The sequence below is a fragment of the Quercus suber genome, unplaced genomic scaffold, assembly GCF_002906115.3.
Source record: "Quercus suber isolate HL8 unplaced genomic scaffold, Cork oak 2.0 scaffold_776, whole genome shotgun sequence".
Lineage (NCBI taxonomy): Eukaryota > Viridiplantae > Streptophyta > Magnoliopsida > Fagales > Fagaceae > Quercus > Quercus suber.
The window spans coordinates 197,137-224,868 of NW_027070212.1; the positions used below are offsets into that span (position 1 = coordinate 197,137).

Below are 27,732 nucleotides of genomic sequence, written 5' to 3' on the forward strand. Positions count from 1 at the left end.
AAAAAAGAAGAGGTAACATAATATATATATATATATATATATTGGTTTTCAAATGAAACCCAAAAAAATTGTTACATCCTTTTGACCAAAGAACAACGAAGAAAAGTTTTTGGTCTAAACAAAATCAATTATCCCCAAAATAATATCATTAACCTTTAGACAAACCAAAATTCAACCAGATAAAATATAAATACACTCTAAAAATATTACACACAAAACAATCACAAATCAAAATTGCAAGTCCTGATTTCTTCCTTAGAATTTGAGATTAGTACTTGTTTATGTGAGATAAGCTTCAATGCAGGAGTTTCTTTGTGGCATACACTAAATAACACTTGATTGCAATAATGATGCTTTATAAATAATTGTAATAAGCTTCCCTAATTTCATCTGACTAAAAAATGGAAGTGAATCAAACAATCGAAAGATTATATTACCCTTGATTTATATGCACATTTTTATGCATGCATATATGGATTTTTTTTCTTTAGTGGTTCACAACCAATAGGTCTATTTAACAACTTGACATGTCTTACCCTGTAGCAATGTCAAATCAAGAACTTATCAATGCTGGAATGAAGACAATGGATGAGACCGATCAGACCATTGAACGCACTAAAAAGGTGAACTTTTGAAAATGACTTGGCTCAAATTTCAGTTGCTAGCGATCTTAACTCTTGGGCTACCTCAGGTTGTTGAACAAACAATTGAAGTGGGAACTGAAACTGCTGTTCAATTAAAGGGTCAAGTAAGTGTGACCATTCAATCATCTCAATTATTTCTCTTCCCATGTGTTTAGCCTTCTGAACTCTGATCTGATATTTTGCAGACTGATCAAATGGGCCGTATTGTTAATGAGCTGGATACAATTAACTTCTCAATTAAGAAGGCCTCCCAGCTTGTGAAGGAGATTGGTAGGCAGGTTAGTTCTTTTTTCATTCCCCTATCTAAATGCAACTCGTTTTCCATTTATTTTCTGCAAGCTACTTATATGAATTATAATTTTAGAAAAAAAAATTTATTTATTTCAGGTGGCTACAGATAAGTGCATCATGCTTTTTCTATTACTTCTTGTCTGTGGTGTAATAGCCATTGTTGTCGTCAAGGTATTATCCTCTTTAAGTCATCTATCTATTGCTGTATACTTCTTACCATCGTGCATCATGCACCAACTTTATGACTTCATCAATTCATTTATCCTTTTATGAAATGTGTAAAATTTCAGATTGTGAACCCCAATAACAAAAACATCAGGGACATACCAGGATTGGCGCCTCCAGCTCCATCAAGGAGGCTTTTATATCTGAGGGATACAGAATACTTCAATTAGATTCATTATTTCAGAGAAGCAGTTTTCCATCCGGTTATGATTCATGTTCTAGTTGAGGGAAGTGAGGCCAGAGGATCGCTGTTTGTGGGCATCAATTGTTTTTTTTTTCTTCACATTTCCATGATTTTATATATCTTGCCTGATATGTGCATATCCTGTTTGTGATTCTCTTTTATGTGTAAATCGCATGAGTCCGTTTTGCTTTCTTTTGAATACCATGGTTTCCCTGTGTAACCCTAAAATTTAACCACCGTTGCTTTCATTCTCTCTCACTCTTACTCTCTGTCTCTCTCTATCTCAGCCCTTCTTCTCTGCCTCTCTCACACTTGCTCTCTTCCTCTCTCTATCTCAGCTCTACTTCTCCTTCGATCTCATCAAATCTGAGAACCGAGGACCTAACCTGAGGTATGGTTTCACTCCTCCCCTCTTTAAAATTTGGTTTTTCAGTTTTCCTTTGATGCACTGTGAATCTTCATGTGAGGTTTTTGGTTTTGTTTTGTTTTTTTCATCGTGATGGTCCTAGTGGATTTTTGTGGGCTGTGGCTGTGCTGTGGGCTTACTTTACCTATGGGCTTATAAAGATTTGGTTTTTATTTTTTTAATTAATTTATTTAAATCTTGCGTTTTTAACTTTTTATTTTTATTTTTTGTTATTGGATCCGTTTTGTAACTTTTGTTGTGTATAGTGTAATAGTATATTAGTATTAATATACTATAAACTATAGTATCACATAAAGCAAGCAATTTTTTTTTTTTTTAAATAACTCAATCCAAAAAACAAAAACTTATTACTTAGAATAAATATATATAATTTTTATTAGTGTTAATTCATTGAATAATATAATTGTAAGGACTCAATTTGGATTGACCCTGAGTGATGGGTTTTCAGCCCAATAAACCCAAACAATAAATTTATAGAGAGTAGGTTGAAAAGTTTAGGTGCTGGCCGTCGATCACCATGCATGAACTTTTCTTATAAAAAATGCTAAGAGTTTCTTTACAATTAGGGGGATACAGGCCGAGGAGGCTTTATTGTTCTCCCTTCCCCCCCCCCCATGTTGAACAAACAATTGAAGTGGGAACTGAAACTGCTGTTCAATTAAAGGGTCAAGTAAGTGTGACCATTCAATCATCTCAATTATTTCTCTTCCCATGTGTTTAGCCTTCTGAACTCTGATCTGATATTTTGCAGACTGATCAAATGGGCCGTATTGTTAATGAGCTGGATACAATTAACTTCTCAATTAAGAAGGCCTCCCAGCTTGTGAAGGAGATTGGTAGGCAGGTTAGTTCTTTTTTCATTCCCCTATCTAAATGCAACTCGTTTTCCATTTATTTTCTGCAAGCTACTTATATGAATTATAATTTTAGAAAAAAAAATTTATTTATTTCAGGTGGCTACAGATAAGTGCATCATGCTTTTTCTATTACTTCTTGTCTGTGGTGTAATAGCCATTGTTGTCGTCAAGGTATTATCCTCTTTAAGTCATCTATCTATTGCTGTATACTTCTTACCATCGTGCATCATGCACCAACTTTATGACTTCATCAATTCATTTATCCTTTTATGAAATGTGTAAAATTTCAGATTGTGAACCCCAATAACAAAAACATCAGGGACATACCAGGATTGGCGCCTCCAGCTCCATCAAGGAGGCTTTTATATCTGAGGGATACAGAATACTTCAATTAGATTCATTATTTCAGAGAAGCAGTTTTCCATCCGGTTATGATTCATGTTCTAGTTGAGGGAAGTGAGGCCAGAGGATCGCTGTTTGTGGGCATCAATTGTTTTTTTTTTCTTCACATTTCCATGATTTTATATATCTTGCCTGATATGTGCATATCCTGTTTGTGATTCTCTTTTATGTGTAAATCGCATGAGTCCGTTTTGCTTTCTTTTGAATACCATGGTTTCCCTGTGTAACCCTAAAATTTAACCACCGTTGCTTTCATTCTCTCTCACTCTTACTCTCTGTCTCTCTCTATCTCAGCCCTTCTTCTCTGCCTCTCTCACACTTGCTCTCTTCCTCTCTCTATCTCAGCTCTACTTCTCCTTCGATCTCATCAAATCTGAGAACCGAGGACCTAACCTGAGGTATGGTTTCACTCCTCCCCTCTTTAAAATTTGGTTTTTCAGTTTTCCTTTGATGCACTGTGAATCTTCATGTGAGGTTTTTGGTTTTGTTTTGTTTTTTTCATCGTGATGGTCCTAGTGGATTTTTGTGGGCTGTGGCTGTGCTGTGGGCTTACTTTACCTATGGGCTTATAAAGATTTGGTTTTTATTTTTTTAATTAATTTATTTAAATCTTGCGTTTTTAACTTTTTATTTTTATTTTTTGTTATTGGATCCGTTTTGTAACTTTTGTTGTGTATAGTGTAATAGTATATTAGTATTAATATACTATAAACTATAGTATCACATAAAGCAAGCAATTTTTTTTTTTTTTAAATAACTCAATCCAAAAAACAAAAACTTATTACTTAGAATAAATATATATAATTTTTATTAGTGTTAATTCATTGAATAATATAATTGTAAGGACTCAATTTGGATTGACCCTGAGTGATGGGTTTTCAGCCCAATAAACCCAAACAATAAATTTATAGAGAGTAGGTTGAAAAGTTTAGGTGCTGGCCGTCGATCACCATGCATGAACTTTTCTTATAAAAAATGCTAAGAGTTTCTTTACAATTAGGGGGATACAGGCCGAGGAGGCTTTATTGTTCTCCCTTCCCCCCCCCCCCCATTTTACTTTACCTGCTTTTCTTATATAGTTTTCATCTTCCTATCTCCTTCTTCCATCTGTTGATCATCTATTTGCCTTTTTTCTGGCCGTTCGTCCCATCAGAGGCCTTATCAGTACTCAAGTGGTTCACTCTGATCAACGTTATCCTGCCAAGGGGTTACCTCCCTATTAATGCGGCTAGGGGGGTTAGTTGAGTGCATTAAATGCGAGAGTGACAGCTTACTTTGGGGTTAGTCTCTCCCCAAAATCACCTTTGTCAGGCCGAGGATAAGGTGGTCCTCGGCGAGGATTGGAAAAAGAGGCTTTCCCCCACATTAGCCCTGAATAGCCTGTGCTCCTCGGCCTGGGCCTTGGGCCTGCGACATGATGGGCCGAGGCTATCAGGCCCACGAGCCCCACAATAGCCCCTCAAAACTCTGCTACACGTTCCCACGAACGGGGAGGAGGGTTTTGATACCTGCGGGTCCATTGGACGAATTGCCCCACTTTGGTTTGTACTGATGTTGGCGGATTTTTGACTGCCCGATGCGCGTTTTTAGCGTTTCAAGACTTAATGGGTGCCCACATTAAATTTTGGCGGCACCACATTTCCCACTTTCAACGGCATGATCTTTTGCTTTTATGAGCAAGCGGTTTCATTTGGGGAACCTAAGGGGGAGTATAAATACCTGTTTGAACCGCCTGGTTTCATCATTTTCGCGCTTATAATTATTGATGCATATAGTTTGAATCTGGTTCGACTTGCACACTATTTGAAGAGTATCGTCATACTTCTGTAAGTCTTCTTTTTTTAGCAACCCCAAATTTCCTTGATTTCAATCTTCCTTTTCTCTTTTAGAACTTTTAGTTGTCTTTGGGGAATGGGTAAGTTTAAGAAGTTGGTCGAGTCCGATGAGATGATGAACAAATTCATTGTCGACTATGGAATACCCAATAATGTGAATTTGAAGTACTGTCGAAACCGATCTCCAGTCTTAAGAGTTGGTACTCAGGTTGAGATGGGTTTAAAAAGACAGCCCAAACCAATCTTCTTGACCTGCTCGAAGCGGTTCCAAGAAGGATGTACCAGGGGAGTCGCAGCCCCAGATTCTAACCATGCAAACCAGGTCGTCCCTGTTCCACAGTAACAGACCCTCCTACCGAGTCTCATGACCCGAAAAGGAAAAGACTTCCAAGGGTAAAGAGCCAATGGATGGGAGCAAATCTCATTCTTCGCCCGAGGAGGTAGGACTCGCAAGCTCCAAAGCAATTGAAGCTCGTGATCAACAGAAGAGTAAGAAGGCCACCAGCAGCCCGAGGCTCAAGCCTGGCTGCATGCTGCCATGCTCCATGATCAGCCCTAATGGATAACGCGTCGATGCGGGAGTCTCAAGGAGACGAGGAGGGCTCTCGTGGCCGAGGCCCTAGAGAAATCTCTTCTTCTTCCTACTGATATGGCCGAGTTAGAGAAATGAGTGGGGTAGAGGTTGTCCTCGACCTTAAGAAATATCTAGGCATGGTAGGTCCCTTGGCACCTATTTATTTTACTAAAAATTTTGTCGCTTAGTATCTTTCTTTCTCTTACAGAGTTGCTTGTTTTACTGGCAGACTATCCAGCGCCTATTCAGGTTGGACGAGGATTGATGATCATAGCCATGCCTTAGCGCAAGAGCGCGACAAATTCTTGGAGGCTGCCAATATTCTTAAGAGATCTGAGGCCGACCTAAAAAAGGCGACCGATGATCTGACAGAGATGACAAACGTCAGGGATACTGCTGTCTCTGACCTAGCCTTGGCCAGGAAGCAAGCTGAGGATCAAGCTATCGCTTGCAAGACGTTGAGGGTCAATTACAAACTGCCAATAAGAACATTACCTATATGAAGGCACAATTGACCAAGGCAATCCATGAAAAAGGTGTTGCCGAGTATGCCAGGACAAGGCTGTGAGAGCCAAAGATGAGGTGGAATTTGCAAAACAGACGCTGAGCGCTCTGTGAAAAAGGCAGAGGAAGATGCTTTCGCAGAAGGGGTGGCTAAGACTGAAGCCATCCTTCGGGCTCAAGTTCCTGCAGTGTGCAGCATTATTGCTCTCAAACCTGGCATGAAGCCCTCAACCAAGCAGGGGTTGATGCCTCATTGATCTTAGAAGAGGGACAGGGTATATTACCCTATTGCCATTCGCGAGGTTGCACCTGCTGCTCCTGAGGAGGATCCTCATTACCATCGGTTGAAAGTCAGGATAGGACCGTCGAGATGTGCCGTTAACTGATCAACCATCCGAGGAGGTTGAGCCCCAAAGAGTGTTGGGGAAGTTGTAACCGAGGGTCAGGGAATACCACAAGACATGGCAAGTCTTCCGGTGGACCTTTTGAAATCAAGCCTTAGGCCTTGGCCAGATCTTTTGATTTACCTATTGACTTAATTTGCCCATTGAATTGAGGAGACTAGATACGGCGTAGGATGAATTTGTTTATCTTCTCCTTTTATCTCATTTTGTTTCTTGCCTCAGTGGCGTTGTAAGGGAATTGTATACTTTCTTTTTGAATTGAATACATAATACTTTACTTCCATCTAATGATATTTCTTTTGTTTGCTTTACTATTGTATTCTGCTCAATATCGTATTCTATTCCGGAGTTAGCCTTATGAAACCGTCTGTTACCCTTCGAATATAAATCTAAAGATCGTGGTATAGCTTGATTCTAAGTAACGCTTTGGTTTTTCTCTAGATAGTTATTTTCTCTACAGGTTTGAGTCCGAGGACCATACAATACCCTGGTTCTGTCTAGTACCAAGTATAATGGGGTGTGTAGTTTTACCATAGGTTTGGATCGAGGACCATGCAATACCTTGGATCTGTCTACCACTTCTATTTTTTGTAAGTATTAGATATAATGGTGTGTGTAGTTTTTACCATAGGCTTGGGTCCGAGGACCATGCAAGACCTTGGTTCTGTCTACCACTTCAATTTTTCCTGTAAGTATCTAGTTTCCCCATAGGTTTGGGTCCGAGGACCATGCAATACCTTGGTTCTGTCTACCACTTCAATTTTCTGTAAGTATTAGATAAATGGTGTGTGTAGTTTTACCATAGGCTTGGGTCGAGGACCATGCAAGACCTTGGTTCTGTCTACCACTTTAATTTTTCCTGTAAGTATCTAGTTTCCCCATAGGTTTGGGTCCGAGACCATGCAATACCTTGGTTCTGTCTAGTACCCAGGTATAATGGTGTGTGTAGTTTTACCATAGGTTTGGGTCCGAGGACCATGCAATATCGTGGTTCTGTCTACCACTTCAATTTCTGTAAGTATTAGATATAATGGTGTGTGTAGTTTTACATAGGCTTGGGTCCGAGGACCATGCAAGACCTTGATTCTGTCTACCACTTCAATTTTTCCTGTAAGTATCTAGTTTCCCCATAGGTTTGGGTCCGAGGACCATGCAATACATTGGTTCTGTCTAGTACCCAGGTATAATGGTGTGTGTAGTTTTACCATAGGTTTGGTCCGAGGACCATGCAATACCTTGGTTCTGTCTACCACTTCAATTTTCCGTAAGTAGAGGTTTGTCCTCAGATCGCTTTACTGGAGATGATTCCTCTTTGCGTCAAATTATGATCTTTACATGTGGCATTGATCTCGCCTCCAACTCGAGGCCCATCTTTTTCATTTATGAAGCGCCCTTTGTCTGTTCGTGTTTCGCGCTTGACGCTCCGGTGCGCGAACCGCCTTCATTAATGTCTTCGTAAATTGACACGAGTCCAACCGTCCGTGCGCTCCTTGGAAATTGGCGACTTCATTACTAACCCAGCTGATAATACTCTTTTCGAACTCTGCATGAATTAATTCTCACCAACCCCCATCCCTATATAAAGTAAGAGATGGTTCCTCCACAACCCATGAACCTCTCAACACAAACAGAACAAAACACTTTCTTCCAACTTCCCATGCCCTTTTAACAACCCCGCGGAATTGTTATCGGGACTGAAAAAATCGGTATGCGCAGCCCCACTGGGCTTTCGGTGAGGCAGAGTCTAGGCGTAACCCTGATGGTGCCCTTCGAGGTATCCAGAGGGATGTTGCTAGAGAACCTAACGTCTTTCTCGTAGCACACCCCCGACGAGGAGGCGTGCGAATTCACCTCATGGCGGTGCTCGAGTGTTGCCGTCTCCAACGACCAACACTCGAGAGAACGGAGAGAACGAGGAACATCATGGGGAGGGTATCCCGGAGCCCCTGCATCTGCTCCTCTCTTTGTTTCAGCTCCGCTAGCCGAGAAGGAAGTTATTGGGGCCTGGAGACAGGATTGTCATTCACCTCCTCCACCCTTGTCAAGCCCTCCCATTCTCGGTGCCAATAAAAGCACGGGTTGGCACTTCTCTCCGGCTAGTTTTTTCTTAGGGCGGCTCCACCTGGGCCTCTGATTGTAGAAATAGCAGGTGGCTATTAGCTTGTAAATTTGCTTGTAAAACAGGCCTACCTGAGCCTCTGATTGTAATATGTAATTTTTCTATGCATGAAATAATAATATCAAGATCTTTCTTTGTTTTTTTTTTACTGCCAAATCTTCTATATACTTTTTTTTTTTTTCAACCTACTGTAAAACGAATACTTAGAACTTAGAACACTTACCTGGTGCGCCGGCCAACACCTAATCCTTCCCACAGACGACGCCAATTGTAAGGACTCAATTTGGATTGACCCTGAGTGATGGGTTTTCAGCCCAATAAGCCCAAACAATAAATTTATAGAGAGTGGGTTGAAAGGTTTAGGTGTTGGCCGTCAATCACCATGCATGAACTTTTCTTATAAAAATGCTAAGAGTTTCTTTACAATTGGGGGATACTCCTCGGCCTGTGGCCGAGGAGGCTTTATTGTTCTCCCTTTCCCCCCCCTCCCCCATTTTACTTTACCTGCTTTTCTTATATAGTTTTCATCTTCCTATCTCCTTCTTCCATCTGTTGATCATCTATTTGCATTTTTTCTGGCCGTTCGTCCCATCAGAGGCCTTATCAGTACTCAAGTGGTTCACTCTGATCAACGTTATCCTGCCAAGGGGTTACCTCCCCATTAATGCGGCCAGGGGGGTTAGTTGAGTGCATTAAATGCGAGAGTGACAACTTACTTTGGGGTTAGTCTCTCCCAAAATCACCTTTGTCAGGCCAAGGATAAGGTGGTCCTCGGCGAGGATTGGGAAAAGAGGTTTCCCCCACTTTAGCCCTGAATAGCCTGTGCTCCTCGGCCTGGGCCTTGGGCCTGCGACATGATGGGCGAGGCTATCAGGCCCACGGCCCCACAATAATAAATTTGTCTTTATTTATACATTTTGAGATTGCTAGATATTTATTATTGTTCAGTATAGCTACAATAGTACTTCATCTTGAATCTTTTGCCAAACATGATGTTTATTATGATATTGATGGTTTAGATTTATTTTCAAAATTAAAAGTTTTAAAAGAAATTTTACAAGCAAAATAATATCCTCCAATTGACATACTTAATTATATAAAAATGTTAGATTCATTTCCAAATGCATGCATTGTTTATAGAATTTTACTAATAACACATGTTACAGTTATTTTTGTAGAAAAAAGTTTTTCAAAATTAAAATTAATAAAATGATATATAAATCAACAATGTTCAAGAAAGATTAAGTGGATTAACTATATTATCGATTAAAAATGAGATGTTGAAGAATTTAAACACAAAAATTTTATTAATCAATTTGCATCTTAAAAGGCAATAAAAATAAATTTTAAATGAAATATATTATAATATAAAAATATTGAATAAATTTTAATTTAGTTAATACATAAATATAAAAAAGGTTTTAATTTAATTGTTGCCTTAGGCCCCAAAATGTTTTGGGCCGGCCCTGGTTCAATGAATCTTGGTTTGAGAGAGAGAGAGGAGAGAGAGAGAGAGAGAGAGAAGAGAGAGAGAGAGAGAGAGAGAGAGAGAAGAGAGAGAGAGAGAGAGAGAGAAGATTTTGTATGGTCAAAGGTGGTTCCACTTACTTGGGTAGCAGATTTGTGTTGCCTCTGATGTGATTTGGTGACTGGATTGGAGGTTTGGAAGACGGTGAAGTAGGGAAAGAGGAATGGAGGGACTGAAGCAATCTTCTTCTTTTTTTCATTTTTTTAAATATAAATAGTAATTAAAGATTACATGGCAAAATTAAATAGCTTTGTTATATATTTAAGTTGTCACGTCAATTTGTGTTTCGTTAACCACATAAACAATAATACTAACAAAGTTAACAAAAAGACTAATAGTATTTATTTTTTAAACTTGAGTGACCAATAATACTCACTTATATCTTAAAGGACCAATTGTGTTGATATGGTAAATTTCAAGAACTAATAGTGTAATTTTGCCCAAAAAATAAAGAGTCTAGACTCCTAAATTCAGGTTTGTTGTACTGTAGCGCTGCAATAGCTGCCGATCAATGTGATAAACCTTAAATTTGTTTTTTATTCATTTAAGCATGTTCGTATATAATAAAACTTAAAATAAGATTTTCTCAAGTATTAAGCTTAGGCCAAAGTGGCCAATGCTGGACCAGAAACTGTGCCATGCAATTACGATCCACGGGAGCTTAATAAAAGTCTACAGTCATAGCAAACATAATTAAAGTATCTGCACATGTTCTAACATGAAGGTTTTGTTCATCATTATTTCAAGACATAACAATATATATATATATATATTATGAGTATTTCAAGACATAAATCAAGAAGTTCCTATAAAAGAAAATTGAATATATAAAGTAAACATGAAGTCTTACTTCAATCAAATTTCCACGGATTCAGCCTTTATTTTATATTGGGCTAGAAAAATACAAATAATTATTGGGAATAAAATAATAGACTCAAACAAATATTAGCCACTTATCTTCGGCCCATATTCTCTTTGCTAAATGGGTTGGACCTTAAGGCCCAAATATACTTGTGAGCTCATCACTTGGGGAGTTTTTATGGAAGTACACAACCGAGCTTCTCATAATACTTGACCCAATCAAATATTAGTCCACTCATCTTTGGCCGTATTCCCTTTGCTACATGGGTTGGAGTTCAAAACCCACAAATATCATTGATCTCATCACCAAGGGAGTGTTCTTGGAAGCACACAACCAACCCTCACATAGTAGATAATCCTTGACAATTCATAGGTAATACCTATCACAAACGTATCAGATCCTATAGAGATCAAGGCAGCATCTTCTTCATTTGAGGTTCTTGAGCACAGAACTTTCCAACACAAAACATGATGCTGCATCAATTAGTAAAATATCCTAGCTCACTCAATAAAGCTTAAGTTCAGGGATGGAACCAGGATTCATACCTGAGGGAGGCCAAAGCTTAAAACCAAAAAAAAGTTATGAAAATAAAAATTAACATCTATTTCATATTCAACAAAATACTACATACAAAATAAGTATTTCTTAAACATTTTATATTATAAAACACATTAACAAAGTATAACATACAAAATAAGTATTTTTTTATTTTGTGTGCGATTTTTGTTTAGTCCATATTTATTTATTTATTTATTTTGTTTTTGTAGTTGAAGGGGCATAAATTTTATTTTTTATATTTTCTTGTAGGTCAATATCTAAATATTTTAGAAAATGAGAGACAAATATATATATATATTATATAAGAGCAAATCTTAATTTTTTTATACTTTTTTTTTTTTTAATTTGTGTGTGTGTGTGTTTGTGGTTTGGGGGGGGGGGGGGGGGGGGTTGGTGGGGCAATGGCCCCCTCTGCCCTAGTGTAGGTCCACCTCTGCTTAAGTTGCTATAGTCTAGTAGTGTAATCTGCTACAAATCCAACAGCCTTATTTATTATGATCTAGCACGAGGCATGCGAATATGTAGGCATACAAACATCCAAGTATGTAAGCATGTGAACATCAATATATGTGAATGTGTAAGCATGGGAAGATATGAACGTGCAAGCATGCGAACATGGAAGCGTGTGAACTTGTGAGTATCTAAACATATGAGCATCCAAGCATGTGAACATGTCTAAATATGTAAGCATCTAAACATATGAGCATGTGAGTATCTAAACATATGAACATGTGAGTATCAAAACATGTGAACATGCGATCATCAAAGCAAATAGACATGTTAATAGCCAAGCATGTAAGAGCATGTGGGAATGAGAACATACAAACATGTTAAAACATATAAGCACATGAACATTTAAGCATGTAAGCATCTAAACACGGGCCTCTTACCACCAAATCACCTCAGCGTCAAAGTGCAAGAGCATATGAATGTCCAAATGTATAATCACTTAAGCCTCTAAGCATATAGATAGATCATCATCCAAGTGTGTCCACATGTGGGTGGAAACAAAGGGTTGATGTGTAATGAGAATTAGTGATTAAGTCTTATGAATGAGTGACACTTAATTGGAGTGGAGTCTTCATTAAATCTTGAATGTCTTTCTTTTAATAAACTCAATATCAATTATTAAACATGCTCTTGATCTTTAAATGTACTCTTGCCTTTTTAAGTGTTCTTTAATCAATTGACTTTTATTGCCTTATATATCAAATTAGTTTGAATTCAAATATCTAAGTCTTTTAGGAAGGATCATCAAATTAAATAAGTCATTGATTGCTTTGTCATTTCCTAATTAACCTTTAGTCAACTATCTCCAATATATTACGCAATATAATATATTGATTGTCAACCATTAATGTTTGTCAATCAATTTGGAATTAAACCTTTAGCCTTTTAGGAAAGATATGTAATTATTACCTTATTAATCACTTATCATTTCCTTAATTGATTTTTAGGTTAAACTCAAATTAGTCATCTTTTATCATTAGAGCTTGATTGTCGTCAATTTGGAAAGATTATTAATCTTTGGATTAGACTTTTGGGACTTTCCTTGTGAAAAAGATTCATTTTTAAATATTGACATTTAAATCTAATTGAGCTAACAAGTGGACATTAAAAAGCAAACTCAAGTACTAAGGTCCAAGGATCCACATGGCTTTCAAAGAATTTGTTATTTTATATGTCTTGTCATATTTCGGTTCATTCCATAATAGAGCCATGATAAAGGGGAATAATCTCAATGATTTGATTTCAGAAATACAACCTGATCAACCCATCAAAAGTATTTTGGTATTATCTATTATATATTTGTTGATAGTTTTACTTGTGCAAGTAATTTTTATTATTCTATATCGATTATTTCTTCCAAATATTCCATGTCAAATTAGTGCAAAAGCAATTGCGATTTTCATTCTAACAAAGTATTTTCATTTCCTTATAGCTTGAGATTTATTCTAACAATAATAAGATTTTTGCAGACTGAGCATGGAGACACCTATGATTGTGTGAATATATACGAGCAATCTATTTTTGAACATCCTTCGTTCAGAAATCATACAATTCAGGTTCATATTGTTACCTTATTTGCGTTATATTTTCATCAAAATTAATATTCAATTTCTAGGTATCCTAGAAAATGAGTAGGGCATGCACAAGCTTACATAGTGCGTGCCACAATCATGAAGAACATACACAATCCTTAAGGTCCACATTCAAATAAGATCTCACACATTTTTTCATGAAATTGAAATTAGGACATGATATATGTTGAAAATTGAAACATGTTTCACTTATTTTCTAATACAAAATTAAGAGGTTGAAATTTGGTATCTATTCAATGTATTTATGATTATTATACTTTTAGGGGAAAATTCTATAAACTCACTGCACCATGATTAAAATTACCATCTACGTATATATTTGATAACTTTATTGTGGATTTTAATTAGCTTAACTGGTAAAGTTTCTAATGATTAAATAAGAGATCTGAGGTTCAATCCTCACTTACACAAAAAAACCGATTGGTGTATTGGTCTAATGATAAAAAGATTATCAAGAGTAGACGTCATAGGTTGAAACTATTTAAAAAAAATTACTTTTTAATTATTTTTTTTTTATTGTTTATACCTATTTAATCATCATGTACCTTCTCAAAATAAATAAATAAATCATCATCATCATCATCATCATCATCATCATCATCATCATCATCATCATCATCATTGCGTAAGTTGTTTTGATAATTTAGTGAGTCATGTGATTAAAATATACATATACTTAAACTTGCTGGATTACAATGTAATGAGTTATTTGAAGGAAACCTTATCCTTGTCATTACTTTGTCAATATATTCACTTAATTTCATTTAGGGAAATGTTAACCAATGCATTAGGGCATTAGTTTAGGAACTATTTTTAGAAACATAATATAGTCCCTAAACATAAAATAGTTCGAACTAAGCATAAAATAGTTTAGGAACTACTTTCTTGGAAAATATAAAAAGTTGTCAACAACATTTATTGTTTTATCATTCTCCTAATAAAATGTTTCTAAAAATAGTTCCTAAACTAATGTCCTAAGGACATTGGTTAACATTTCCCTAAATGAAATTAAGTGAATATATTGACAAAGTAATGACAAGGATAGGGCTTCCCTCAAATAAATTCATTTCTGTTGGCACTAACTATGCTTTTACACATTAGTACGTGCACACCATCTGCATTTTCGGATGTGCACCAAGAATTTCCCTATTTTTTATAGTCTCTAATCTCTTATAAATATACTAGCCTCATCACACATGCTTTGCAAGTGTGATGGGGCTTTCTTTTTTTCTTTTTTTTCTTTGCTAGTGTCATAATTTTCCTTTTTTGAATAAATCTGTTTTGAAAACATGGATTAGTAGAAAAATGTCCTATTATGTAGGCATTTTAAGAGGAGTTAGAGATATATTTTCCCAAATTGTCCTCAAGTTTTTTCAATTTTAAACATAAAGTTTTGGGGTATTTCTAAATTACATAAAAGTTCATTCCAAAGAGAGGAATCCTTTTATAAATAGTATAAAATAGATATTGACACTAGACAAACTCAAGTGTTAAGGATCCATGGCATTCAAAGAGTTTGTTGTTTTTTTTGTCTTAATATGTATTGCATCCTCCCTTGATGGAGGCATGGTAAAAGAGAATGATCTCTTGATTTTATTTCAAAAAAGCAGATTGAACCACACATCAAAAGTATTGAGGTATATATCTTCGGTTGTATGCTTGGTAAAGTAATTTTTCATTATTCCATGTCAACTTAGTGCAAAAGCAATTGAATTTTCATTTCAAACAAATTCCTGGCATTTATAATAGCTTGAGATTTAATCTAACAATTACAATAATTTTACAGACTAAAAATGGAGAAATCTATGATTGCGTGAATATTTATGAGCAACCAAGCTTAGAGCACCCTTCACTCAAGAATCATAAATTTGAGGTTCATATTTTTTTTACGTATTTTGTGCTTAATTTCTCATTAAAATTTAAATTTTATTATGGTGTTTGGCATGAGAAGCTGTTTTTCATGATAATCAATGGTGTTTCTAAGCATTCTTAGGACACAACATGTTGTAAGACTAGTTTCTCTCTTTCTTCCCTCTTTTTTTTTTTTTTTTTGATAAGATTTAGTTTCTCTTTTTTCACCTCTCTCTATGGATTTTTCCCTCCTAATATTATTTTATACTCTTAATATCTCTTTTTTCATCTCTCTCTATAGATCTTCTCCGCCTTATCAATGTTATTTAACATGGCCCGACCCAGCCAGTCGAACTAGTGACCTAGTGACCCGGCACATCAATCAGGCCGGGTGATCAATTGGATTGGAAAAGCATATGACCTGGTCAAAACCAATGCAACCTAGTGGGTTTTAAGCAACCCGTGTGACTCGGTTGAGTTTTATTAACCCGGTCGGGTTTGTTAATTGTGTAAAATTACATTAATAGATCAACTTTATTGAAGCTTTTATTATTTAAATGTATGATAATATGGTAATTTAAAAAAGAGAAAACCTAAAAAAAAATCCAAAAATCTTTTTTTTTTCACCTTTTGTTTTCACAATTCTTAAAACCTACTGCTACAGGCTGCTATTATGCATAAAAATTTTTTTTATGCTTTGAAGTCTAAACAAATGTACTTGGCCAATAATTAGCATGTAAGTATGACCATATAACTCTATGCCACCAACTATCTTCTTTTGTTTAGTTTTTTTTTTTTTTCTTAATACTTTATTTCTTGATTGCTTTTTAGTTTAAGCATCTTTTGTTTTTTGTTTTGTTTTTGCTTTTGTTTTTTTTTTTTTTTTTTTTGGTCATGTACAATGTGAGTGTGTGAGAGATTGAGAGAAATACACATTAGTGTTTGAGATTTTCCTTTCTATTTCTTTAATATACATAATTTTTAGACATGTAACCATATTTTCTTTAGCAAAGACTTTGTTGCAATTTTATGACAGTTGTTTATTTTCCTTGTGAATTTTATAGAATTTCTAATGCTATTGCTTATGAAACAATGATTTTGAATTATAATGGCAAGTTTAATTTGGGCATATGCCCTTTTTTTTTCTTTTTTCTTTTTTAATTTACATATTCAGGTTATGATTTCTCAAACTTAAATTTATATATATTTAATTTTTAAAATCTTGTTATTTGACCCTACGGTTTGACTGATGACCCATTAATTGAACCAGTGATCCGATAACCCAGCTCATAGACCGGGTCAATGTCTAGTTCAGGTTTAATAACTATGCTCCTAATATTACTTTATATTCTGAATGAGGATAGTGAATTATGGGTATGTTTGGTATGCTAAAGCTTGTAATAATTCTAGTAAGCTTTTCAAAATCATCTCTCCCTAGTTATCAAAAAAAAAAAATTCATCTCTCTCTATAGACTTTGTCCTCCTAATATTACTTTACTTTATAGATTTTGTCCTCCTAATATTACTTTATGTTCTTGGAGCATTCATAGGAAGAAAGCTAAAAAATATAACTTTTAGCAACTCCAAAACCTACTTTATCTATTTTAACAATTCATTTTATAATACACTCAACATCAAAGCTTCCACTTTAACATTCAAAACATTAAAATAATATATCCCATAAATAACCGTTACCCACATCCTGCAAATTAGAACCCCAAAAACTACCATCACCAACCCACCATCATCAACCCATGAACCCCACGCACCCTCCTATTCCTCCTAGACTTTGATACTAGATTAGTACCACCACCACCACCATGCCTTCATCACCCAAGTTGTTCTACACCCAAAACTACCCTTTGCTATCCTCCCTATGCAAATCAACACTACTTATCCTTGCCAACTACCTTCTCACCAGCTTCATCTTTAGACATGATATGCTTCTCAGCACGCCACAATATTGCGTGAACACTGGGCCAAGATTGATCCGAGTCATCTGGGAGTGTGTTTGAGATGGAGTCATCAACAATGGCAATGGAATTGACTAGATTTGAATATGAAGACAAGGGGGCAGAAAGTGATGGGTTTTATGGGCATTTAGACCAGGTTCAAGTTCGTGGGATGTCGTGATCTATGAAATTAACCTAGACCCACGAGAGAGAGAGAGAGAGAGAGAGAGAGAGAGAGAGGGCAGGAACTATGGTGGCTTGTCTACATGTGAGAGTGAGATATAGTGATTTAAGGAAGATGAGGTTTACATGTGTGTGGGGGGAATAAAAAAATATTTTTTCTTTTAACATCCAGCTATAGTGAACTACTATCTCTAGCAGCTCACTATAGTAGACACTCAAGATTTTTTAACTTTACCTTCTTAGTTGTTAGACCTGGGATCCCCAAGTCTAATGACAACATACTGGCACACTGACCAATAGGCTAATCTCTTTTGGTGTAACATTTTTAGATTCAATATTTTATTTATATTGAGTTTAGATTGTAGTTTTTCAATTTATCATATTACCCCATAATCTATTATTATTTTATAATCTTATTAGTGGTTCAAGTAATTATGCTTTTTGCATGTGAATATAAAATTTATTAATTTATATTGAAAATTATTTTATTTTAAACTATTTTTTTATTTGAAATATTACTAAATACATTTTTTTTTTTTTTACACTTTTTTATGCTTTATTATTTTCTAGTAAACTTATAAAAATGGTAAAAATTCATTTATTTTTTTGGGTACTATTTTTTTTTATGAGTTTTCTAACATGGTTCCATTTCTATCTTTCCTTCATCTAATCTATGAGGTTAAAATTGTAATTCAATAAAATTCAAAAAAAAAAAAAAAACTATCAAATAAATTTCCTATAACTTCCCAGTTTTAGACAAATACAAACTTCTCACCCATTTATAAAAGTAAAAACCTCTAATCCCACAACTCACAACTTCACACCTCATGTCTGACAAACTACAAACAAAAACTCTTCCCAATTTTCCAAATAGATGAATGTGGTGTAGAAGTTCCCATTACAAAAAACTAATCTTCCCACCCTTCCTATCACAAACTACAAACTCTTCCCAAGGATTACTATTCCAGTTAGGGTCATATTTTCTATGTAATTGGCTAATTCTTTAACAAAACGCATTTTACTTGTAATTGGATAGATCTAAGTTGGGTTTACTACACCAAGAAGTTTATTGTTCAAACATATCAAGTGGTATCATTAAAGACATGAAGGTTGATCCAAGAAACAAGTGAAGAAAGGTTGTTTTATTAAGTCTCGACACAAGCTTAATAGATGCTACTATCAAAGATTAATGGAGAAACTCGACACAAGCTTGATCTATCGAGAACTACGATTTCAGAAATCTCATATTTGGAATTTGGCCCATGATGACTTGAATGATTAGGGTTTCTCTTCCTACAACCCTAGTCATTTTAACGCTTATTTTAAAAGTCATAAAACAAGAAACAAAGACCTAGAACTCATATACTCTATGTGAAGCTACTACATTTGTACACTTTAGAGTTTTGTAAACAAATACTTCCTGATCTTCATCATTTATGAAGTGAAGAACTTTGTCGCCAATAACAATCAATCAAGTTCCTAGAGTTAGTTATGTACGGAGATCCATGCAAAGCAGTTAGTCATAGAAATAAGATTTGTGCAACAAAGGAAAGAAGTCTGCTACAAGATCAAGTCTAATTGAGTATTGAAGCAATGGTTCAACTATAGGTTGGTATTTTCGGAGAGGCTAGGATAGTGGTAACATTTCTTGTACTTGTAACTGCTTGATTGTTGATTAATAGATTCTTAGAAGTGATGACCTTAAATTCACCCAATGGGGGTTTTTGCCTTATAAGAGGTTTTCCCCATTCATCAACAAATCACTATGCCAATTTATTTTCCACTGCATATTAGTTTATTGGTGATTTGTTGGTGCATCCATGATTTGCCTGTAATTTGACCTAATTAATCAACTTTGATAATTGAATTGATTAAACAGGTTCAATCTTTTTTAACCCAACAAGTGGTATCAGAGCGAGCACACTATGATTAGGTTTCTAATCTTTTTTGTGTGATCCATTGACTCTTGTTGTTATTGATTGTGGACAATCTTTGATTATTCCTCCTTTTTTTAATGGTACTAACTATGCATATTGGAAAGTACACATGAGAGCTTTTTTGCAGTCTTTAGATGAGAAAGTTTGGTTGGCTGTAGAAGTTGGATGGACTAGACCAACTAAATCACCAACATCTTGGGATGATAACCAAATCAAAGCTACAATTTTCATCAGTCGAGCGTTGAGTGCTTTGTTTAGTGTTGTGACTAACGAGGAGTTTAAGAAGATTTCATTCACTGGAAGTTCTCATGAAGCATGGACAATTGTTCAAAACATTTATGAAGACACTAAAGCTGTGAAAGATTCTAAGCTTCAAAGGCTCACTACTAGCTTTGAAGAAATAAGGATGGATGACGATGAGGCGTTTGACAAATTCTATGACAAATATTCTTTTATCTTCTCAAAGGCTTGACATTGTTCATTCCAATCTTTTGGTTGGTTCTTCCTTAAAAGCTTGAAAATGGTTTCACAAACATCAGTCAATTGACAAATAAAACGGTTGATGTATTGCAAACGGCCTAAGAAACCCCTAACCTCCTTCTCAGTGCATGGAGGGGGCATGTTCAAGATAGCCTTGGCTTTTGTAGGATCTACTTCTATACCTTTTTGGCTAACAACGAAACCCAATAGGCGGCCAGAAGTCACAACAAAAGCACATTTCTTCGGGTTTAGTCTCAATTTGAATTTGCGAATCTGTTCAAAAAACTTCCTCAAAACAGAACACAAATTATATATATATATATATATAGAGAGAGAGAGAGAGAGAGAGAGAGAGAGAGATGGGTTCAAGTTACACCAAGTGTAACTTTGTAAATGTTACACTTTTTTTGCATCGTAAATTTGTAGGAAATCTAACGGTTAAAAAAACATATTAGCCACCTCAACCAACCTAATTAAAACAGCATCTTTTATGTTTCTCTTCCTTATTTATAACAAATTAATTCTATCCTAATTTCTCTCTCTTGCTTGCCCAATATAAAATGAAATTCTCTTCTTCTTTCTCTCACCTATTATCTCTCTCTTGCTTAACCAGTAAAAAAAAAAAAAAAAACCCTCTAGAGAAGCAGATCTGCTTCTTTCTCTCAATGTGATTTGGGTAGAGGTAGAAAAAATAAAAACAAAATGATTTTTTTTTTTTTTACAAATTAAAAAAAAAAAAAAAAAATTGACCAAGCTTTGAGGTTTATGATTATGAGATTTCTTTTTTTCCCATTTACGAGACTTAGTTAATTGGTTTTGAGTAGAAATGTCAGTATGAGTTTGAGTTATGTTTTGTATGAGGCCTTGTTTTGTATTTGTGGCTGACACCTCTAGCAACACATGCATGGTCTTGGTGAGCTGTAATGATTTTTAGATACACTAATTTATATAATTATTTTATATCTATAAAGTTTTCTATCAATTATTATTTTTAAAGAGAATACGTGAATTAGGAGATTAGGAAAACTGAAAATCCCAACCAAAATAAATCCAGCAATTGTAAGAAGAAAGGGACATCATTAAACACACCAAATGAGGTCTATGAAAAGTAATAAATGAGGATAGAGAAAAATTGTTATTATTTAGGTAAATAAGGTAGAAAGTAAAAATCATTTAATGCTTTTTTTTCAACTGTTGGATTTATTAGAAATCTACGATACAAAATAGGTGTAACTCTTAAGAAGTTACACTAGGTGTAACTTGAACCCATCTCATATATATATATATATATATATTTTAAAAATTAACGTGACAGTTGATGTGGTGCAACGTGAGAGCAGCAGCATTAAACACTACGCTTCAGCTTTTAGTAATATATAGATATAGATATAGATAGAATATAGATATAGATTTGTTACATTGTTCAGGTAAACCCAGACGTGCACGGTGATACACACACCCATTGGTTTTTTCAAATAACTTGTAAGTACTTTTTATCTTTAAATATATTTAAGGTTCTTGGCATGATGAACTTTTTTTTTTTTTTTGGGTACAAATACATAGTACTAACTTAATTTGAATTTCACACTATACATGGACTAGAACAAAGGAGTTTCACCATGTCATAATCTTTGCTTGCTTCGGGTTCGTACAAACTAATACCAACGTTCCAGTTGGAAGTGTTACAGAGAAGGTCTCTGATTTCGGTACCGCTGATCAGGTGGTTCTGCATTTCTCCATGATTTGGGTAATAATTACTTCTTTTTTCTTTTTCTTTTTTAACATAGGATTTGAATGCATGTTTACAATTAGAAATTTAGTTTATCAAATAATTTTTTTGCAGAATTTCTGATTTCCATTTTTTTTTTCCTTTTCCTTTTTATTGTTTTTGGTTATATGATAACAACAAGATGGAGCAGCTTCAACTAGAACTGGAAAATGATGGGTGTATTTTAATACTGAACGTCATCCAGTCGGATATTTTCCAGAAAAACTATTTTTTGAGTTAAATTCTGGAGCAGACACATTGAAATGGGGAGGCTATGTTTTCACTTCGCCAAGTGATAATGCTAGCCGTCAAATGGGTAGTGGAAAATTTGATGATGTTATATATCAACGAACTGCTTACATGACTAATGTACAATATGTAGGTGCCAATAATCAATTAGTTCGCTCGCCAAATGATATTCAAACTGCCGAGTCTCGTTGTTACCTTGAAGGAGATGAATCATACAAAGACGACACAGTAGGATATACCTTTTGTTTTGGCGGAAAAGGTGGCATACCAGATTACTGTTTTCAGTAAAGGAAAAATGTGATGTCAATAGTAGGCGTAGATGAAAACCAATAAAAAATTGATTATATTAATAGTTTGTGACTATTGCATTACATTTTATGCTAAAATATAATAATAGCAAAATTTGAACTTTTGTTCCTTTCTTTATGGGGTTTTTTTTTTTTTTTTTTTTTTTNACAAACAAAAAAAAAAAAAAAAACAAAAACAAAAAACGGAACTTACGGAATTAAGAAGCTTGACCAAAGCTTTGAGGTGTTTTACTCTTTGATTATGAGATTTCTTTTTTTCCCATTTACGAGACTTAGTTAATTGGTTTTGAGTAGAAATGTCAGTATGAGTTTGAGTTATGTTTTGTATGAGGCCTTGTTTTGTATTTGTGGCTGACACCTCTAGCAACACATGCATGGTCTTGGTGAGCTGTAATGATTTTTAGATACACTAATTTATATAATTATTTTATATCTATAAAGTTTTCTATCAATTATTATTTTTAAAGAGAATACGTGAATTAGGAGATTAGGAAAACTGAAAATCCCAACCAAAATAAATCCAGCAATTGTAAGAAGAAAGGGACATCATTAAACACACCAAATGAGGTCTATGAAAAGTAATAAATGAGGATAGAGAAAAATTGTTATTATTTAGGTAAATAAGGTAGAAAGTAAAAATCATTTAATGCTTTTTTTTCAACTGTTGGATTTATTAGAAATCTACGATACAAAATAGGTGTAACTCTTAAGAAGTTACACTAGGTGTAACTTGAACCCATCTCATATATATATATATATATATATTTTAAAAATTAACGTGACAGTTGATGTGGTGCAACGTGAGAGCAGCAGCATTAAACACTACGCTTCAGCTTTTAGTAATATATAGATATAGATATAGATAGAATATAGATATAGATTTGTTACATTGTTCAGGTAAACCCAGACGTGCACGGTGATACACACACCCATTGGTTTTTTCAAATAACTTGTAAGTACTTTTTATCTTTAAATATATTTAAGGTTCTTGGCATGATGAACTTTTTTTTTTTTTTTGGGTACAAATACATAGTACTAACTTAATTTGAATTTCACACTATACATGGACTAGAACAAAGGAGTTTCACCATGTCATAATCTTTGCTTGCTTCGGGTTCGTACAAACTAATACCAACGTTCCAGTTGGAAGTGTTACAGAGAAGGTCTCTGATTTCGGTACCGCTGATCAGGTGGTTCTGCATTTCTCCATGATTTGGGTAATAATTACTTCTTTTTTCTTTTTCTTTTTTAACATAGGATTTGAATGCATGTTTACAATTAGAAATTTAGTTTATCAAATAATTTTTTTGCAGAATTTCTGATTTCCATTTTTTTTTTCCTTTTCCTTTTTATTGTTTTTGGTTATATGATAACAACAAGATGGAGCAGCTTCAACTAGAACTGGAAAATGATGGGTGTATTTTAATACTGAACGTCATCCAGTCGGATATTTTCCAGAAAAACTATTTTTTGAGTTAAATTCTGGAGCAGACACATTGAAATGGGGAGGCTATGTTTTCACTTCGCCAAGTGATAATGCTAGCCGTCAAATGGGTAGTGGAAAATTTGATGATGTTATATATCAACGAACTGCTTACATGACTAATGTACAATATGTAGGTGCCAATAATCAATTAGTTCGCTCGCCAAATGATATTCAAACTGCCGAGTCTCGTTGTTACCTTGAAGGAGATGAATCATACAAAGACGACACAGTAGGATATACCTTTTGTTTTGGCGGAAAAGGTGGCATACCAGATTACTGTTTTCAGTAAAGGAAAAATGTGATGTCAATAGTAGGCGTAGATGAAAACCAATAAAAAATTGATTATATTAATAGTTTGTGACTATTGCATTACATTTTATGCTAAAATATAATAATAGCAAAATTTGAACTTTTGTTCCTTTCTTGGGTTTTTTTTTTTTTTTTTTTTTTTTTGTGCCCTTCATTTTTTTTTTAATTATTTTATTTTAGTTCCTAGAAAATCAATTGTTAAGAAAGGTAAAAAAAATATTTTTAGGGAGAAAAATATTCCAAAAGCTCTGAACCAGACTCATGTTACCCTTATCCCAAATTACATACAAATCAAATTAAGACACAATTTAATCACCAAACTATATTTGATAAACTAGTAGTCGTAGCTTTGCTTCCATCCTCCCTACTCTTCTCCATGATATTGCTCTTCTACCTACAATACTTTAAAAATGAAAAACCACATTAATCAAACAAGAAATTGTAATTAAGATGTCATGTACTCCTTTGGCTTATGGAACTCAATGCATCATTTATTACTCCATGCACCAACCATTTTCAGTCTCAAGCAAAAACATAATTAACGGCACTTTTCATCACAAAAAAGAAAGAAATGACAGCACTACTTTTATTTATTATAAGTATATGAGTAGCATACATATTAGAAGCAAATATGTAATTTTGTGTTAGAACTACATTATAAATCAGCAAAACTTAGATATAGTTCCTTAATGATTATACCTTATATTTCTCAATTGAATTGTAGCAAAGGAACTGTATCTAAACACACTTTTCTAAGTTAATAAACACTCATTCAATAGGTCTTGAAATGACAACCTCATCCTTCACTCTACTCTTTCAAGAGGAGAAGGTGCATATATATATATATATATATACAGCACTATGTTGTTTACTAGTCTCATTGTAATAAACGAAGCAACCAGCTCATAGCTCATATATAAGATTCAGAAATACCTTTCAGGTGAAAGTGACACCAACTTGAATCTCTCCACAATAACTTTGGTCTTTGCGAACAACACTATATTTGCGAGGGTGTAGCTCAGCAGTTCCATTCTCCACTCCTACTGCCATTAAATCCTCCACATAGATGCTGCAAATGGAAAATTTGTATAGTATGTGAGGAAGGACAATCAAACAACAAAGATATATATATATATATATATAATGCACATAAAAAATTGCTTTTCATGCTCTACATTATCCCTCCAGTCCCTCCTATCAATTACCCTCACTGTTTAAGTCTAAATGGCTTTTCTAATGGCTTCAAGCCACATAAAAAATTATACCTTTTCGAGGAGAAGTATTTATGAAAGTCTTAACTAAGAACATAAAATGTAACTAAGAGACCTGATGTTATGATGTCTCACATGGCTTGCCCAATGAAGTCATCAGCAGAGAATGTGTCCTTATCCATGATGTTTAGAATAAGTTTGTATTGGTCTCCTTGTCCGGATACTCTACCCTGAATGTAATTTTCTCATTCCACACTGGAGATCCACCTTGACCTGCACCAATATTGGTATATCTCCTTATTTCTATAGAAGAGGCTGCAACTATAAAAGCAGCATACCCTATACATATTTGGTTTGGTGCAGTCATCAAACAATTTAAAATTTGAACTTTAGAGGCAAAATCTTAAGGAACAAATGCAAGACCTAGAATTGAAAGCAAGCCTCTTCCTTTCTCTCCCTCACAATCAAATTATATGTTCTACAACCCTAGTGCACGAATCCTAAGTTGGACCAAGTTATTATAGGCTGAAACAGAAATTACTGTTAAGTTTTCTCGTAACTCTATAGTTTGAGAGGTGTCGAGCCAAGTATCGAGATTCATTTATTCTCGATGGATCAATAGGTAGAGAGAGGTATCAAAGTCTTGTTTTCTTGAACAGTTTCTTGTACAGTCTTGTGTCTTCAAATCATACCACTTGGACATTCCTTGAACACACTTAAACTAAGACTCAATTGCATATAAAGTGTATTTCATCACGTGTTTGCCAATACACAAAAATATGACCCTAACAATCTACTCATTTGACAATCTGTTGATAAAACCACAAGAGTACATTGAATGTCTTAGAATATATTCTACTCAAATTACAAGAAAAATAACCTAATCTAAACATTTAGTCTCTTGAAGAACTTTGCAAAAAGAGAGCTCTAGTATTGAAATAGTTTAGAAACCTAATGCGTTGGGTTCAAGTTACACTTGGCGTAACTCTAAATAATGTTACACCATTGAATTAATTGTTATAAAATTCATATTTTGAAAATCTCACCCTTAAATTACATATTCTATATGTTCTTAATATTCATACCAATTTTCATGTTAATTGGATGTTATTTACCATTCGATTCATAAACTCATCTTTTATGTATTATTTTAAACTACAAAAACTTGAATTTAAATAATTGATTATTGACATGACTATTAACTTTTTATCACCTTAAAATTTTGCAGGTATGGAGAATATATGAAAATAATGTAATCTAACGGAGGATTTATCAAAATTCATATCTAATTAAAAAATATTAAGTAGTGTAATATTGCTTAATCCAACCATCTATATATTAGGAAATTATTTTAGGAGGTGGCTTCAAGTTCAAACTTCAATGTAAACATTGCAAGTCGAGCCCTGAAGAGAGTAAAAACAAACTACAGTTGACCTTACTTTGCAAAAACTTGGAGGTTGAAGTGAAAGTACCAATGTCGGAGGCTGAATTCTTCAACTACATGAGACAACCAACATAGTGAGCTCGTGAATATTGCCTTTGAAGCTGTGGCCATTGCACAAAGAACTCATCAGCTATTCATAACTGATCAAGAAGTAAGCCACTGAATGAGAGCCTTCTCTATCTTGCTATACTCTTGAAATGGAAAACTGATGACCATCTACCCAATTACCTGCACTTAAGGTTAAAGGATGTACTCTGATATCATCTTAAACAATTCAAAAAATATGGACAAGAAAAACCAAAGAGAGAGGGGGTCTTAATGGAGTACATCCACACCTTAAAAAAGAATGCAATTGCACATAGCGGAACACAAGTCCCTGGCCCTTTGAATCTGAAGTTATACAAAGTTGATACAGACTTATTAAGTTATATAATCAAATTACAGCAATATGTTTATGTGTTCAAAACATACATGCCTGGAAGCATAGACAAGGATAGAGATAATACCACTTGGGGTCTAATTTTAGTGATTAGCCAGAGCGCATGAGCCATTGCAATCAAAGTTGTCCAAATAGAAGCAAAATATGATTGACCAACTTCCCTGGTTCGATAGATATGGATGAACTGAGCAGTTTCTGCCACCTTGATCCCAATCTGCAGTAGAAACCATTTAAAAAATGAAACTTTTGTTGACAAAACTGCAACATCATAAGAAGATACAATGTAGTACAAATGCTGCATCAAATCCAGCTCTCAATGGAAAGCACAATGTAAGTATACCTGCTACGACAACAATGGAGGAAACAATTAAAGACTATATCCTTTTTATGCAGAAGCTATGTAATATTCTGTCCTCCAGCTCATCCAATCCTCATCTTTTTTTTCAAAAAAAATTCACTTATAAGGGAAAGAAATCATAATTAACAAAATGATTTATAAGTGATACTGGATCTTTAAACCTCCTTATATGTTGCTGTAGGATGAGTCTCAACCATCCAGCAAGGAAGTATCTGGTTGAAATAAGGCAGCTGTGATGATA

The 27,732-nt window shown here is 34.6% G+C and overlaps 2 protein-coding genes and 1 long non-coding RNA gene across 4 annotated transcripts; 2 read left to right on the top strand and 1 right to left on the bottom strand.

The window, feature by feature from the left end:
- The first annotated feature begins 545 nt into the window (after positions 1–545).
- Positions 546–1,572, top strand: LOC111998645 (novel plant SNARE 13). The gene is made up of 5 exons (XM_024030735.2): positions 546–623; positions 692–748; positions 830–922; positions 1,032–1,106; positions 1,226–1,572. The coding sequence occupies exons 1-5, from the start codon at positions 546–548 to the stop codon at positions 1,328–1,330; spliced, it is 408 nt and encodes a 135-aa protein (XP_023886503.1). The 3' UTR covers positions 1,331–1,572.
- Positions 1,573–2,388: 816 nt separating this feature from the next.
- LOC136064837 (novel plant SNARE 13-like) lies at positions 2,389–3,265 on the top strand. Its single transcript, XM_065767133.1, has 4 exons — positions 2,389–2,441; positions 2,523–2,615; positions 2,725–2,799; positions 2,919–3,265. The coding sequence occupies exons 2-4, from the start codon at positions 2,532–2,534 to the stop codon at positions 3,021–3,023; spliced, it is 264 nt and encodes an 87-aa protein (XP_065623205.1). The 5' UTR covers positions 2,389–2,441; positions 2,523–2,531; the 3' UTR covers positions 3,024–3,265.
- Positions 3,266–24,258: 20,993 nt separating this feature from the next.
- LOC112033238 (uncharacterized) lies at positions 24,259–27,412 on the bottom strand. 2 transcript variants are annotated; one of them, XR_010626487.1, is made up of 6 exons: positions 27,201–27,412; positions 27,030–27,084; positions 26,723–26,922; positions 25,366–25,523; positions 24,973–25,108; positions 24,259–24,441 (listed from the first exon to the last, which is right to left on the bottom strand). It is a non-coding gene; the product is annotated as an uncharacterized LOC112033238 (long non-coding RNA). The 2 variants fall into 2 exon arrangements; XR_010626488.1 differs by having other exon boundaries at positions 26,690–26,922.
- Positions 27,413–27,732: the final 320 nt, after the last annotated feature.

Excerpts from the sequence above, each read along its gene's own strand:
- LOC136064837 (XM_065767133.1), top strand. The coding sequence starts at position 2,532 with ATGGGCCGTATTGTTAATGAGCTGGATACAATTAACTTCTCAATTAAG. Across the intron at positions 2,616-2,724 it reads TGAAGGAGATTGGTAGGCAG|GTGGCTACAGATAAGTGCAT; the intron begins GTTAGTTCTTTT and ends TATTTATTTCAG. Across the intron at positions 2,800-2,918 it reads TAGCCATTGTTGTCGTCAAG|ATTGTGAACCCCAATAACAA; the intron begins GTATTATCCTCT and ends GTAAAATTTCAG.
- LOC111998645 (XM_024030735.2), top strand. The coding sequence starts at position 546 with ATGTCAAATCAAGAACTTATCAATGCTGGAATGAAGACAATGGATGAG. Across the intron at positions 749-829 it reads CTGTTCAATTAAAGGGTCAA|ACTGATCAAATGGGCCGTAT; the intron begins GTAAGTGTGACC and ends GATATTTTGCAG. Across the intron at positions 923-1,031 it reads TGAAGGAGATTGGTAGGCAG|GTGGCTACAGATAAGTGCAT; the intron begins GTTAGTTCTTTT and ends TATTTATTTCAG.